The sequence below is a fragment of the Malurus melanocephalus genome, unplaced genomic scaffold, assembly GCF_030028575.1.
Source record: "Malurus melanocephalus ecotype Western Australia unplaced genomic scaffold, MMel_1.1 scaffold_1112, whole genome shotgun sequence".
Lineage (NCBI taxonomy): Eukaryota > Metazoa > Chordata > Aves > Passeriformes > Maluridae > Malurus > Malurus melanocephalus.
The window spans coordinates 73,169-88,501 of NW_026624344.1; the positions used below are offsets into that span (position 1 = coordinate 73,169).

At 44.5% G+C, this 15,333-nt stretch overlaps 1 protein-coding gene across 1 annotated transcript in view; it reads left to right on the forward strand.

The window, feature by feature from the left end:
- LOC130586258 (protein kinase C eta type-like) overlaps positions 1-14,574 on the forward strand; it is a 30,152-nt gene extending 15,578 nt beyond the window's left edge. Inside the window, exons 2-3 of the mRNA XM_057387011.1 lie at positions 10,732-10,795; positions 14,521-14,574. Coding sequence (XP_057242994.1) covers positions 10,732-10,795; positions 14,521-14,567 — 111 coding nt within the window. The 3' untranslated portion in view covers positions 14,568-14,574. The remainder of the gene's footprint in view (positions 1-10,731; positions 10,796-14,520) is intronic.
- Positions 14,575-15,333: the final 759 nt, after the last annotated feature.

Genomic DNA, 15,333 nt, shown 5'->3' on the forward strand with positions numbered 1-15,333 from the left:
CATCAACAAAACCCACTCTACAAATAGGATATGATCTAACTTGGCAAAGCAAATGTTGGCAATGGCGTGTCCTTTCTGGGTGTTGTCAGCTGCAACCTACATTCTTTCTGCTGCCTGAAGACTTGATTGTGGCTCCCAGCACTGGACCTCGTGGGATTGGAGCAGAGACTGAGCAGGAACATCTGGACACCATGAGCAAGCATCATACCTTCAGGAATGCTGGGGGAGTGCATGCCTTGGCACTCCTTTTTTTTTTGTACCTTTGGAAACATCTAATTGGCTATGCAGCCAGAAACTGCTACTGCTTTTACGTGGTGTTCTGGGATGTGTGTACCAGGGATRTGGGACAATCCCATAAGTGGTTGGGAGGGAATGGGAGAGGGAGTATGTGGGCTAAAGGACCTTTAAACCTTTCTTTTCATCTTTCCCTGTGTCCTAGCAGGTTCTCTCCTGTGAAATGCCACTCATATTTGATGGTTTGCTTTTCATCCTTCTGTCTCAAATAATTTGGCTGATCATCTTGGAACATGGCTAGGGGATGTGGTGGATTAATACTGGCTGGATAGAAATGTTAGTCCTTAATGGTTTCAGTGTTAAGAAACTTCCAGGTGAGGAAGTGAGAGGAGGAAGAAGGAAGTTATTGTGRTTAATTCCAGATCTGGGAAGAACCRTCAGAGCAGAGGTGCTCAAGCTTCCCCATGGCTTTACAGCCAGAATCAAAAGCTGCTGGATTTAATGTCTCCTTTCTGTATCCCCACTAAGGATGAGTAATGGGATTAAGCCTTTAACTGGGAATGTGAGCTGTGTTGGGWGCTGTGCTTCTGAAGACTGACATGCCCTTGAGACATGCCATTTGAAAGCTTCGGTTGTGCCAGAAATATTGCTGATAACTTGATCTTTCCCATCAATTAATTCAGTGTGGTGCTGGCAGGGATGGTTTGTGCCCCTCAATGCACTTGGCTCAAGGCTTTAAAGTCCCAAAAGGCTGAGAGTTGTGGTGCTTTGGAGCAATTGACTCTTCTTGATGTCTGGACTTCAGTGGAGTGCAGGCTCCCCTTGCTTTTGTGGGTTTTGCACTTTTCCAAGCAATGTGCCTGCCCTGCTATCTCTGGTTTTTGGAGCCCCCAAGCCCTATTTCTGCCTCTGTTCCTGCCTCCCCCATAGGTTGCTTTCCTTGTCCGTAAAACTGATGGTGTAACATTCCCCCATCACCCAGGGGGACTTTGCTGTCTCAGGTTGGGAAGGTGGAGATGTGTGGGACGTGTTTGATGTGTTTGGAGTGTAGGATCTCGTGTGCAGCTCCTTCCATCCCTCACACTGGCTTCAGGAGAGATACAGGAACACCRCTGTAGGGATGTGACACCAGGAGGGCAGCTTGGGTGAAAGCCAGCACTGTGGGCTTCCCTGAAACTTCTACCATCCACTTTTTAGGGTTCTAGCTGTCCCCAGTGCAGTAAAGACCAATAAAGATCTTTTCAGCAGTTGGAGGGAAGAAGAAGGAAGGTGCCTATAAATCAAGCCCTCTGCAGAACCCCACCTTCCTGCCATGGAGCTGCAGGCACTGAGATGCTGATCACATCTCCCTCCACAATCCTTCTTTTTCAATTTTTCAGTGCTCATTATGAGTGGTAGAGCATCATGAATAACTGAACTTTTTCATCAGACTGCCTTTTGCTGTACCACCAGGACTTAACTCTTTAAGTGCTGTTAAAAAGATGGTATTTGGCTCTTCAGTGTCTGATAGAAATGGTTGGGGTAGGAGAAAGTTGTCACCTTTCCCCTTTCTACCTGAGGTGTTGAGAATTTTGATGGATTGTATGTGGAGGACTAATGGRTTTTAATGGTTCATGATCTCATCTGCTGAGGCCTGGATTTAGAAGGAAGAAAGAACTATTGGGCAAAAATGGAAAAGCAGCAGTGCACCAAATGAATTATACTTAGTAGGAAGATATTTTAAAAATAGCGACACACCTAATGGAGACTCAAATGAGAATAATTTCTCAGAAGTTTAAGATTAKGCAATAAAACCTATGAATAATGAGAAAATATTTCCCAGCACTGAACACAGGAGAACAACACCTGTGAGTGAGYGAGGTTCTATGGGGACAGCTACAGAGGGAGTTCTTTGTGGGGTATTGCAGCTGTTTTAGGGGTTCCTGTTCCTTGGGTTGGATCCATGAACAGGGTGTTGGGGGCTCTGCCTGACACTACAGCCCARTGGATTCCCCCTGAGTTACACTCTAGTCCTTCTGTAGCTGTGCAGTGATGGTCCCTGGGTGACCAACAAGAGTGCCTTGGGCACAGAACCATGTGCAGACTGTGCTGCTTAACCTAAAGTCATAAATGATTCATAAATCTGCCTCCATTCATTAGTAAGGTTAATTAAAACTGAAGGTGAGTGCTGTGCCTTGGAAGAGCTCTCAAGATAGAGAGAACTGCTGTTGCTTCTCTGCTCAATTTTTTTTTGTTTCTCCTGCTGTATTTCAGCCTGGTGCTTGTTCAGTTCCTCCCTGGGCAAACCCCAGGTCTCTGGTGTGCTCTGGCTAGTGCTGGGCTACCTGGGCTTGCATTTTCACTGCCCTTTCCCTCCTAGGGGACACTGYCTCAGTGCTGGGCTCAGCCATGTCACTGCTTTCCTTAGAGGAAGCGCCACTCACCCCCTCACTGTGGTGGCCCTTGGAATGTTTCCAAATGGGAAGCGCCACCAACTTGCCCACCTGGCACCAGCTAATGAATTTATTTCTTTATTGCTGTAAACAGCAAAAGTGGCACGATTTCCTGGGTTTTCTGCTGAGTTGTATTGAGTTCAGRTAGGAGACAGAAAATAGGCTTGTTGATAATATCTTGGAGATCTTGGAGATAGAGAAGGGCAGCCCCAGAATTGTGTGCTCTGTGATAAAACTAAAACGTGAGCTGTCAGCATCATCCCTTTGCAACTCCAGCTCTACAGCTATTGAAAAATGTTTGTTTTGCTGGTGATAAGTGGTTATTGAGATTTATTGGTGTGTTGCTGTTCATTGCATGGAAATAGAYTTTTGTTGTTTTTTTGAGCAGAGACCCTGTCCCAATTTCATCCTCTTTTCCTGCAGTTGCACAGGTGCTTRCAGGCAGATTTCCATACCTTGCATATGCAAAGCTGATAGCCAGATACCAGCTACTGAATGTGAGCAGGGGTGTATTTRCTGTAATCAAGTGTTCAGACAGCTGAAAATGAAGCCCTGCATTTACCATCCTTTAATTTAGTGGTCCTGCATTGATGTCAGTATTTGCCTTTGGGAAATTAATCTGTGATTTTCCTTCCCATATCTTAAAGAAAAGCTGGCTGTAGGAGGAAGGCAAGGCGAGTTGGAAGGAAAATACAGCGATGGACAGGACGTGGTGGTGTTTGGCATGGTATTACAAAGATGTGGGGTGAATAATTGAGGTTTAATTGTGCTCAGCAGAGCTCCAGCTCTGCTTTTGTGTGCGTGTGGTAGGGACAGGCAGCATCCGTCCTGCCCACGCGATCTGGGTTTCACAGGGGCTGTAGGAGGGAACTGGGGGCAGATGTGCTGTCCTGCCCCTTCTCTCTGCAGGGCTGCTTGGGGAGGCTCAGAACAGCCTTTTCTGTCTGTGTGGCATCTTCCCTGTGGCATCTTCCCTGGCCACCATGTGCCATCACTGGGGTGGTTTCAGCAGCTTTGCTGTTTGCAGAGTCATCCCACGCTGGGCACCTTCTGTGCCCTCAGAAAATGGACCCTCACTCAGGGTTTGGTCATCCTTCACATTTTCTTCCCAAACCATTTATCAGTAATTTAKAGCCCCATTTTTGTATGAGGCTGTGGATGAAAGCTTTCCCCTGTTGCAGACTCCAGGGTGTGCATGGGATTCTTAACTCTCCCATGTCCTCCCCATTTTGTTTTGAGTTTCACTCAGATTTCTGAAGGAGTGGGTTCTTGATCAATGACAGTACTGTTGGGATCAATGCCTGGTTTTCAAGAAACTGGGATTTATGAACAAGCAATTGGATCCCCTCCCCCTGCCACATAACTTGGGAAAAAAGGTAAAAAAAAATCCCTCTTGAAAGTTGTTGTTTTTCTTTGAAAATATAAGGAGAATAAAAACATAATGGTCCCTGAACCAGTCATGTCTGGGTTTTTCTTTTTTTAACTTTATAACCCTAAAATTATTTTTCAAATGTGCTAAAGAGCAGCTGCCTGCAACCATTACCTGTAAATCAATCATTCATTGCTTTAGAGGTGAGATTTCTCAAAAGCAATATAAATTGGTGCAACACCATTAGGAGCAGGCTCTGGCTCGTGGTTTTGAAAGTCGGTGTTTTTAAGATTTGAAGCCATCTTTTTTATCTATATTTTATTTGTAGCTCTTCAAGCAAGTTTTCTTGGCAGGAATTTTCACAGGATAAATAAATCTTTGTTCTACCTGAACAGATCTCCTGTCGAGGTGGATAATCTCTGGGGTGAAACCAGACTAAAATTGATTAAAGAGTTCAGGATTGGCTAAGAGTCATTAGCTATGCATGGTTGTTCATGACTGGTGCACAGCTTATAATTAGGCAGCTTGAACGAAAACAAAAGTAATATTTTAAGCAGCTGTCCTGAAACAAAACATTAGAACGACAATATTACAGTAATAGCTGGAATAACTGGTTGTAGGAGTTTTGAGAGAGACTGACTTTCCTCCCATGTGTGAGTTTACCTGCAGAGTATTCAACTTGTGTTCAGGTGAGCTGTGAGGGCTTCAACACTCAGGGTTCATGATCCTGCTGATTTCAGGTGGGATTGGCAGCCTTTTCCTGGTGCTATCCATGTCTGCCCTCAGCACTCCCCAGTCTCTGCAGGAATAAGAAGATGCTTGGTACCTTGTTGTTGTTTCTTTTGCTTGCTTTTTTTTTTTCCTTATTTGAGGCGCCCTGATTTGAATCTTAAAGAAAGCACGCTGTGCATTTGTAGGAAAAACACATTTAATCTGTTGTCTGGAAATGCAAATTCCCCTTTATACTAGAGAGCCCTAAGGATTTTCAAAGGTGTTTGACTTGATGGGCAGGTGTCTGTCAGCCTTGAAAAGTACAAGAGGGACTGATGAATCCAGACACYGTGTGTTTGGCTGAGAAAATTGCCATTTGACCTGTCCAAGGAGGTGCTACCTTATTAAAGTACAGAAAGATCTGACATTCCATAAGCATGATTTGGTAAGAGCTTAAACAAGAAAGATTACAAGAAATAACTAGAGGCATGTGAAAAACCAGCTTTAGCCTAACCCAGACTTTCAGCTCTTTCGACTGAGCAGAGCCTTGGGAATTGCCTCCCCAAATGACTGATTACGTATGCAGTTGTGTTAATTAAAATTAAAAATTATGTAGGAAGTCAAAAGACATAGCTACTTGTTTAATTAAGCTAATGAAGTCCCGAGGTAGCTTTTATATTTGCTTTACTCACTGCAAGTGTCTGCCCTGTTCTGGTTTTGAAGCCGTGTCAGCATTGGAAAAAAGGCCGTGCTGTTAGGATGGTTATGGATTGTGCCTGTGGGGAAGGAAGGACAGAGCAGCAGTGGGAGAAAGGATGTTCTAGGCTCCAGGGTAAACACAGTCATCTTTTGTCTCTGATCCAAACACCATAAAAAGATTCCCWCTGATTCTGGGGTGCCTCASATCAGACTTCCCAGACTGGSTTATCTGTTGTGRCGRTGGGAAGGGAAAAAAAAAAWAAATCTTCCAAACTTGTGTTCACAAGATTTAATGCTCGTGCCAGGTGCAGTGTTGGGGATTCCTATTCCTCCTGGAGGCCCACCTTATCGACCTCATCTCCCCTCTGGAGAGCAAGAGACTCACAGGCAGCCACATTTTGGATCTGCCTCTTCCCATCCTTTCCCAAGGGCTCTCTGGAGCCGACTCACAATACCTGCTCTGCCAGTTCGGTGGATGCTTCAGCTGGGTGTTGATATGTTGGCTGAGAGATTACCCTCCTTCTGAATTTGTTTTCCAAACCTCTTCCATTGATGAATCATGCACGACCAGTTTTTATTGTATGTGTGAGGCGTGTGATTAAGGTGTTCTGTTTTGGTCTCCCTGCATCTGCTCTGCTCTTAAATTGTCTTTTTTTTTTTTTTGTAACAGAGCGAAGGGGAGTAAATAGCAGCTTCCCTGTTGTTGGGAACCATGTTAGTGCAGCTCTTTTCTGGGGAAGATGAGTGAGGTGGTTGACTGGGGCCCCTCCTGTGGGAAGCCAACCCCTGGCAGCTCCCTTTGAAGTCACGTGGAGCAGCACGGTCTCGGCAAGTTCAGGCATGGGCACCACGGAGAGCTTTGGGGTTGGAGTGGAGTTCCCAAATCCCAGCACGCTGTCCTGGCACGGGCTCGTGCCTCACGGTGGGAGCGTGACGAGGCCGTGGCTGAACTCATCATCCCGTACCTGCTTGCTTGCCAAAATCCTCCAGTGCTGCATTTCCCGTGAAGTTCAACAGAAGTTAAAGCCTCTACTTAGCTCTGGGCCAAAATCCTGTGTTGTTCTCACAACTCCAGCTGAGCTCCAGCAGTTGATCTTTTCCACCTTTGTGCTGCAGACAAACGCGCTGCCTTCATTTCCTTGAGGGTGACTGAAGGATTTACTACATTGATAAGCACATTTTCCTCTCCCAGTGAGGTAAAACTTGGCCAGGTTACCTCTAAACCAGCCAGAAAGTCTATGCTTTTCCTCCTGGTTCTTGCCTAGGGGACCAAGCTCAGGATGAAAGTGCTGGAGATAGGGGATGGTTGTTTACAGGTCTGCCTGCCAGTGGTGTGATGCTGCACGCCACCAGTTCAGTTTGATTTATTCTGAAACCACCTCACAGCATGCACAATATCAGGCATGCATAGAATTTCAGACTTCTTGTTTGCTTCTCCCAATACAACAGGACTTTTCCTTTGGCTTTGATACTAAACCTTCCAGGCATAAGCCTGTGGTTCCCTAAAATAAGTTATCCCATGCCAGATGGATCTTGGCATTAAAAAACTTTCCTCTGTACATATTACCCTTTGATGATTGTGTCAAATACATATGGATGATTACATTCCTGTATCACTTATCTCTTATATTATGGTGTAGGAGTTCCCTCTGAGCATCATCTGTGCTGCCTTCAGGCTGTTGAGTTTCCCTGAGCCTCTCCTGCTTCCTTTGAGAAAGAACATCAGCTGCATTGTTGACCCAAAACTGATTTCATGGTCTGCTTTGGACTTTAATAACTCTGTCAAGATTAATTCTGCGGCACCATATTTCTCTGAAAAAAAATGTAGGGTTTATTGTCTTTAGGCAACCATGGTCAATGCTGGGAAATAAAAATAGAAAAGAAATGAGGAGCAAAACTTGATGTCTGCGTGGTGCTTGTGCTACACCCACACTGCTGTTGGGAGGCTGGGTCCCGAGGGTGTTTGCTGATGCTGGCAGGTGCTGGCATCACTGGGGCTGTGCCAGTGTGGAGTCAGGGCCTGGGCTGCCAGCCCAGCTGGGGTTATCCCTTCCATGGCTGCAGGGCCAGTCCTTTGGCAGCTGCTTCCTTTTGAAGTGCTCACATTAAATAACAGAACACGCTGAGGAGCCCTCGCCACCCGTGGACGTCGGTGCTGGTGATGGAAGTGCTTTGGTGACTGAAGAGATTGAAGGAAGGCTTGTATCAGGAGCTCCTCCTTTTGGGGAAGCAGTGGGGTACCACCCTCCTGATCCGTGGGTCTCTGCTTTCAGATGGTTCAGGGTGCATTTCTGCTTTTGCTGCCATTGCTGGGCTGGTGGAGCTGTCCTGACGCGTGTGCAGTTTTGGTGACGGCGGTGCTGGGGGTGTGAAGGCGATGCTGGAGCTGTGAAGGTGATGCTGGAGCTGTGAAGGTGATGTTGGAGGTGTGAAGCTGGGGCAGGAGCACAAGGGGCTGTGCTGCAGGGCTGCCTGTGGTCACCCCTGGGACCAGCTCGCTGTTCTCACCCAGCTCAGCCCCGGGGCTGTGGTGGCAGCGCAGGCTGTGGCCCCAACAAGTGTGAGCAGCTCTCAGGCTGCCAGCGAGGCCACCCCGCTGGTGTGGCCATGGCTTGGGGTGTCTGTGTGATGGTGGGAAGCACATCTCGGGGTGCTGCTGATGTTTCTCAGGCCGCCTCACTGAAGGGCAGGTCTGTGATCAGACATTTTCCTTTCAGTTTCTSAGGCCAGGCGTTATTTTCTGTTTTRGGCGTRTTCYRCGASTTAYCTCAGRTGCTGTGTTGGCTGCTACTTAGTTGGCCAAATTCATCCTTAAAGGAGATCACAAAAGCCAGACTTTTCCCTGTGGTCTGTTATTATTTAATTTCATTATATCTTATCTTTTGTCATTGCTGTTGCTATCAGTTTAAGGCTAGAGAAACACTTAGGACTGTCTGGTTTAAACTCTTGTCTAGGACAAGAATTCCCCTAGTCCTGCATCCATCAGTGCTGGTGTGCCAAAATTTCAGCAGCTCCTGGCATGCTGGAGCTTCAGCCTCATTTTTGAGCCTTTCAGCTGTAATTTTTAATTAGATCCTCCTTACACATTTTGTGAGAAGATCTCGAGTGTATCTTGAGTCCTCTTGGCTGAGCGCTCCTGGGCTGCGGTACAACATTGAGCCCAGCTGCCTTGTAGGTGTATGGGATTTGACTGGACTTTAATCTTGGAGTCTGCAGGGGAGAGAGATTGTTTTATAACTCTCATAAATCTCCTGCTCTTGCTTTCTGAATGATTTTGTTTCTGTTTTGTGAGCCTGCTCTGGGCAGAGGACCGTGCTGTGCTAGGGGCAGAGGAATCCTGTTTGCAGAGATGGACAGCAAGGTGTGGCAGGACTTTGGGGCAGTTTTTGTCTGTGCCCTGTGTCCAAGGTGGGTGATGCTTTTCTTGCATCTCCTGGCCTCAGCCCAGCTGCTTCAGTCCTGACAAGCCTTTGCTTTTGCGGCTGAATAAGGATTTATTCCACGTCCCTCCAGTGGGTCAGAAGAAGGGAGGAAGGATCCTCTTTGTAGTGTGGAAGCAGGAGTTTGATGTGACCTGTATGGAGACTGGCAGGAAAATGATAAGCACTGAAGAATGATTTTGGAAACCTGAGTGAGTAAGGATTTTTCCATAAAACTTGAATTCTTGGTATCCCCAAAGTCAGTTTGCGTGTTTATGTATTATTGGTATTGTATATTTTGGAAAGAAGCATTTCTTTACAAAGCTGCACACCTCTCCAGAGTACTCAAATTTAGGCAAAAATGAGGCATGATACTGCTGGAGTTGAAATCTATTTGGGAATGTCTTCAATATTAATGGAGACAGAGGGCTGTTCAAACACAGCTTCCTAAAACCAGTGTAATATGCAGTGCAAACAAGCACAAAAATTAATATTGAGTCAAAGCTAAATATTTACTTTAAATTTTCCCTGTGAGACTGATTTTTATGTGGGTTTTTTTTTTTTTTGTTATTTTTTTTTTTTTTTAGTGGAGAATATAGTGTCCATAAAATCAGCATTTGGGTAGGATTTTCCCAAACAGTTGTAGCTTCCCTGTTTTGTGTCACTGATGCTGGTGTGTGCGTGACACCTCTGAGCTGTGGCTGGAGTTGTGTGAATAAGATGTTTGCCCTTTTTGTTTTTTCCTGAAAATATTTCTTCACAAACTCCCAGCATTTTAAATAACAATTTCTTTACTTCTGCAACAAAATGTGGGCTAGGGAAGTTTAGGGCTGTCTGTGATTCCCCTCCTCTTGCCCCAGGAGGTGAGCCTGAGCTGTGGTTGTGCAGGACGAGCAGAGAGGGTTTGGATTATTGTATTTATTAATTCCCCCAGAGACCTCTATTTTCAAAATTCCTGTTCTCCACTGGTTATCAATATCCAGGAGGTGTGAAGCTCCTCTTTGCTAATTTTCACCTTGAAATTTGTGGGAAATGTTGGGGGGTGCCCTGTTGTTTCTTTCTTTGTTTTTGCTTTTTTAAGTGAGATTTCTGTGTGACAACCTGATTCAAACTTCAGGGATCCTTAGCTGTGATTTTAGCCGGTGAATAAAAAAAACCACCAAAAAGCAAGACCTTTATTAGAAATGTATCTCAAAATGAAAAATCCACTCACCAAAAAATAAATGCTTTCTTTCAAGGACAGGCTGACTGACTCTGGGATTGAATCTCTGATCCCTAAAATGATGTTCTGTATCTCCATCTCTATCTAATTTAGATTAAACGACAAGAAGTCCTTAGGTAACAGTACTAACAGTTTTCTATTTCCTATGGTTTAAGGCCAAAAGGTGATTTATGTAAGAAATCAGCCTTTGCCTCAGCATTGATGGTATTTTGAGAGACTGAAACAATTTCACTGAGCTAAAGTATAATAGGAAGGAAATATCCATATAATTCTCGAAACAGATATGCATTGATCTTTTCAGAGAATTTAGTGTTAGTCCTGCTTCATTTATCTCACAAATTGGAACACTATTAACTGTATTTTTTTTTAAAACCTCTCTTTCCCCTAGCAATGTTGAGATTGTTCAGCATTTCTAGGAAAAAGAAGGAATCTAATTCCTTATTTTTATGGAGCCCTGAATGCTGAACAATTTGGGCAGTGGATGCTTGATTTTTTTTTTTTTTTTTTCAATTTAAAGTGTGCATGAGAAGATACAAAGGTTCAAGTATTATCAAATGCTGGCAGGATTAGTCGTGCAAAATACCAAGAAGAATTTCTGCCTCAAAAAAAACCCAATCTTCTAACATTTCCTGTCCTTTTTTTCAGGTGGATTTGGAGCCAGAAGGCAAAGTGTTTGTTGTCATAACTCTTACAGGAAGCTTCACAGAAGGTAAGGGAGTCACTTTGGCTGGTTTCCCTTCAGAGCTGGGCTCTGCTCTGTGTCCCTGTGCAGAAGTTTGGATTTTTCAGGGGCCACATGCTGGGGTGTGCCTGAGGTTTCTGGAGTGATGGGGGAAATGTGGAAGGGGCTGCTGGTGCCAGCTGGAGCTGTGTGTGCCCTCTGCTCTGATCTCAGACCTGGGATCCGGTTCATGCTCGCTCTGTTTTATTTCTCCAAAGTTCTCCTTGAGACAGATTGTTTTTGTCCCTCGTGCTTTTCACCTGGGTGCCTCTTGAAGGGCAAGCTGAGGAGAGAGTAGAGCATGTGTAAAATAGAACATGTTTAAAACATCTGGATGATTTTTACTCCATAATGCTTCCCATCTACTCTACGAGTGTTTCTATTTCCCGAGTTCACTTCACACAGGAAGATTGTAAGTTTTTAGTGTGACAGCTACCCTGAAAAAGTATCTGGGCAGCTCTTTTTTTTTTGGTAATTGTATTTTATAGCACGATGGTTTTGATTTCCCTGCTGTTTATTGTGGTACCAGTTATGAGCGTGGATGTGAGCTGTGCTGCAACAACCCAGGAAATCTTTGTTTTTGTAACCAGAGAACAGGGAGAGTGCAAATTTCTTGGGGGGAATTTCTTGCAAGGGTGAAAAGGATGTTAGAAATTGGTTTTAAATACCTGTGACAGAGCCAGGGATGGAAAAAGAGAAGAAACTGGAGGTCGTTTACTGAGTTACAATATCCCAATTTGTGTCTATATGGAACAGTGTCATGCTTGGCCATGTAAAGCAGGTTTGAGCAGGGATGGGCATGAGCACAAATGCTGAGTTTGTTTCCATTCTGTGCTGGTGGCTGAGCCTGCTGTTAACAAAGTCTCCGAGATGAGAAATGAAGAACTCAGTTGTTTGTACAGCTACTGCTTTCCGAGGGAAATGGGAAATGCTGGAAATAATTTACTTCTCTTTCCTCTGTTGTTCTGGAGGATGTGTGGACTCACAGAACGGGAAGATCAAAGATGGCTCTTGGGTTTTTTCTTGTCTGGCTGTTCCCATGTACGGTCACATTTAGATTTTCCAATAAAAGGTTTAATTCAGGGCAAGTCTGATTGCAGACAGTGACTTCCCCCAGTTATTGAGTAAAGGAGACATTCATGAGGTTTCCTTCTGTTACACAGTGAGGTCTCATTCATAACATCATGTTTAATTCTCCTTTTGTCTCTCTTTTGCTGGAAACGTGGAGTCTCAGAATTGTATTTGAAATTTTAAGGGTTTTTTGGAAGGAAGTCCGAGAAAAATTCACAACTTGAAAGCTCAAAAAGCAGCTTCCCACTTGTTCTCCTGATCTGGAGGGCAGCCACTGCCACATCCTGCCTGCTTCCTGTGATTTTTTATGCCAAGCTAGTTGGTTTGTTCATGGAAATAGCCAGATTCACAGGGTCTCATGCACCACAGTGTGATGAAGTATTTAAGGTAAATACTTTTATCTCCAGTAGGGTAAAAGTCTGAAAAGTAGGTAAGATGAGGAGATAAAAAATAAAACTAGCAAAATCCAAAAAAATTCCAACCAAACAACCAAGGCTGGGATTTTAGGCCCACCTGAGACTGTCCTTTGTTGTCTTAGGCAGTTTACCCAAAACAGTCAGTCCTGGTGGTGCTTGGATTTCACTTTAGGAGTGGTGGCTTTTTTCGTTGAAAATTTAAATTCATCTCTGCTCACCTCTGCAGCAGGGATGGGGAAGAAAGGTGTCACCCCTGGGAGTCTGACAGAGACATTTGGGTGCTGTCAAGGTACTATAGGGCAGGATAGGAAACATCCAGCTGGAAGGAGGTTCGTTCTTTGCAGGTTCCCATATGGCTCTTCTGTCCATCAGTGTTCCCCTGCTGTTGCCTGTTTGGTGTGTTAAAAATACATGTAGTTTTTCAGAAAAAAGAAAAGGACAGAGCAATAGGAAGTGAGGGAAGTCTGGAGAAATTATACCTGCCTCTCTTTGTTTTCTCTGCTTGGATATACTTGCTGTGCTAAGCTGCATCTGATTATATTAACTCCCCTCATTCAGCTGACGTTTCCTGTGTAAAGCAACCAGTGCAAAATTAAAATGAAAATCTCCTTACCTTGGGAGGAGATTACCTCTCACAGAAATCACAGAATGCTCTGAGTTGGAAGGGACCCACAAGGATCAGCAAAGTCCAACTCCTGCACCCTCCAAGGGGCACATCCCTGGGTCCTGGTGGCCCTGGCACCTAGTTGGGATAGAGGGAAGGACATTCTTCCCCAGCCATCTCCCTCACTGACCCCAGAGCTATTTCAGTCCAGGCTGTTTTATAGAGAAACTGAGGACTAACTTGTTCCTGCCAGACTTCAGGCACTGCTTGGGGATTGATTTCCCACCCTTTCTCAAACAATTTTTTTTAAATTTTTGCTGGGTTTTCTTTATTTCAGTCTGCCTGATAATAGGATTTTTTTTTCCAAGTCATCAAAATTATGACTCCTTAAAAAAAAATTCCTTATTCTTTTTATTCTGGATATAAATACAATTTTTTCCCCTCCATAGGGTGTCTTTAGCATTTCTTCCCTCTCTCTGTCTCTGTTTCTCCTTGCCTCTGCTCTCTTTAAAATAGATGATGTGCCTTCTCTGAGGTGTTTTTGCTGTGAATGTGCCCCATCCATGGATGTGAGGCTGTTGTCAGCTGAGGATCTGGGAACAGGAGCGGGGTGCATCAGTGGGACCACACCAACCCTGGGGGCTGCAGGAACTGTGGTTTGACAGAACCCAGAGAATCCTTCTTCCCTCCCTCCCTGTGATCCCACACCTGTGCCAGGATCTTGAAATCCACAAGATTTCAACTCTTGCAGGCCTCCTTTAAAAACAATAAAAAATCTGCATTATTGCTCTCTAGAACATGTAGTGCTCTTGGGGTGCCCCAGAGGGTGTTGGTGACGTGAATTCAGACCCACTCTCCTCTGCTTGTTGCTTTTCCCACTGAATGCTGGTTTCAGCTGTGCAAGAGCAAACCCTGAATTAACTCTTCTTGGGCAGGATATGGTTGATGTGAAATAAAAAGCTGTGCAGTGAGTGTGGGTGAAGCACTGCTGTGGTCCTGTCAGGAGTTCTGAGATACCCAAGAGCTGGTGATGGTGCCTGGGCCAGGCTGGTTTTTTTGACCACAGCAGAGCCAGGTTGGGCACTGAGAGGCCCCAGATGTGAGCCTAAAGGATGGGCTGAACCTCTCTCCTTGCAACCCTGGAGTCCCAGAGCCAGCCCAGAGCCCTCACAGCTTTGCCTGCAAGGTGTGCTTTGTGCCCTCAGCTTGCCACCTCTCTTTCTGTTTGCTCTGTCTAATTTTTGCTTTATTTAATTTTGAGCAAAGCTAATGAATTTAATACAAATTAAGTATTTGACTGAATTAATGAACGAAGCAAGACCTGTAGAAAATATAGCACTTCTATTTTAGTGCTCTGAACTCTTGCAATTTGCCTTCTTTTTTAATTATTATTTTTCTTTCAGGTTGTCACTCAAAGTGATAATTCTGGCTTGAAGTTCAGTTTCAGTTTTTTCGTTGTGGAGAAGTAATGGTTGTTTCTTTTCTTTCAGTGTCAGTAAAGACAATGACAAATTGTAGTTCTGGGCAAGAAATAGAATTAGGAGACTCTTGAAAAGCCAAGGGAGTCGGTAGAGCAGATATAGCACCCAGTGTTAAATATTTCATCTTGATGTGATTTGCAGCAGCAAGGAATCATAAAATCATGGGCTTGGCTTGGAGGGGACCTTGAGAATCATGTAGTTCCATCCCCCCAAGGGGGAAAGCTCCAAGTAACCTATGAAGCAGGTTCAGGAAGCCCAAACCTGCCTCTGGACCAGGAAAAAGCTTCTTTGCTTTGCATCTGGCACATTAAAATAGTTTGTTCTCAAACATGAAGGCTCTTGGTCTTTTGCTGTCATTTTTCTTGGAATACGTTTTTCTAACACAAAGTGGTTTTTATCTGAAGAAGTAACATTTTCTCAGGTGCCTGCAAAGTTCTGCAGCCTTAAAGTCTCGAGTGCTATGTGGTGTTGTGCTAACAAGATCCTTGCTCTGCACTATGATGGATCTCCTCAGCCCCATAAAATTTCTATTGACAGGTCTGTCATCAGGCTCTTGCACAAAAGGGAGAAAAAGAGATTTTTCCCAGTCCCCTGTAAACTGCAATAATGACTGTTTTCAGCCCATTTTTTTATAGTTCAGGGAATAAATACTGGAAACTAGGAACCAGGAATAAAAAATGCCCTGTTCTCATCCCCTGGCTAGCTGGGCCACTGTTCTGTTTTGGTTTGTTGGCTCAAGCAGCGTTTTAAAGCATGTGGTGTACACCACCTCGATTATTTCTGCTCCAAAGAGGCTGTATTAATGCAGAATAAGATAAAGTTCTCCTGTCTTTGGTTCTCAGTCTGAGGACATGGAAGTCTTTAATGTCTAGCCCAAAGTTTTATGTGGCAGAGGCCAGCAGGAGATGTGTTTTTCGGTACCCTTGTGTTTTTTTTCCCCAATATCTACACTTT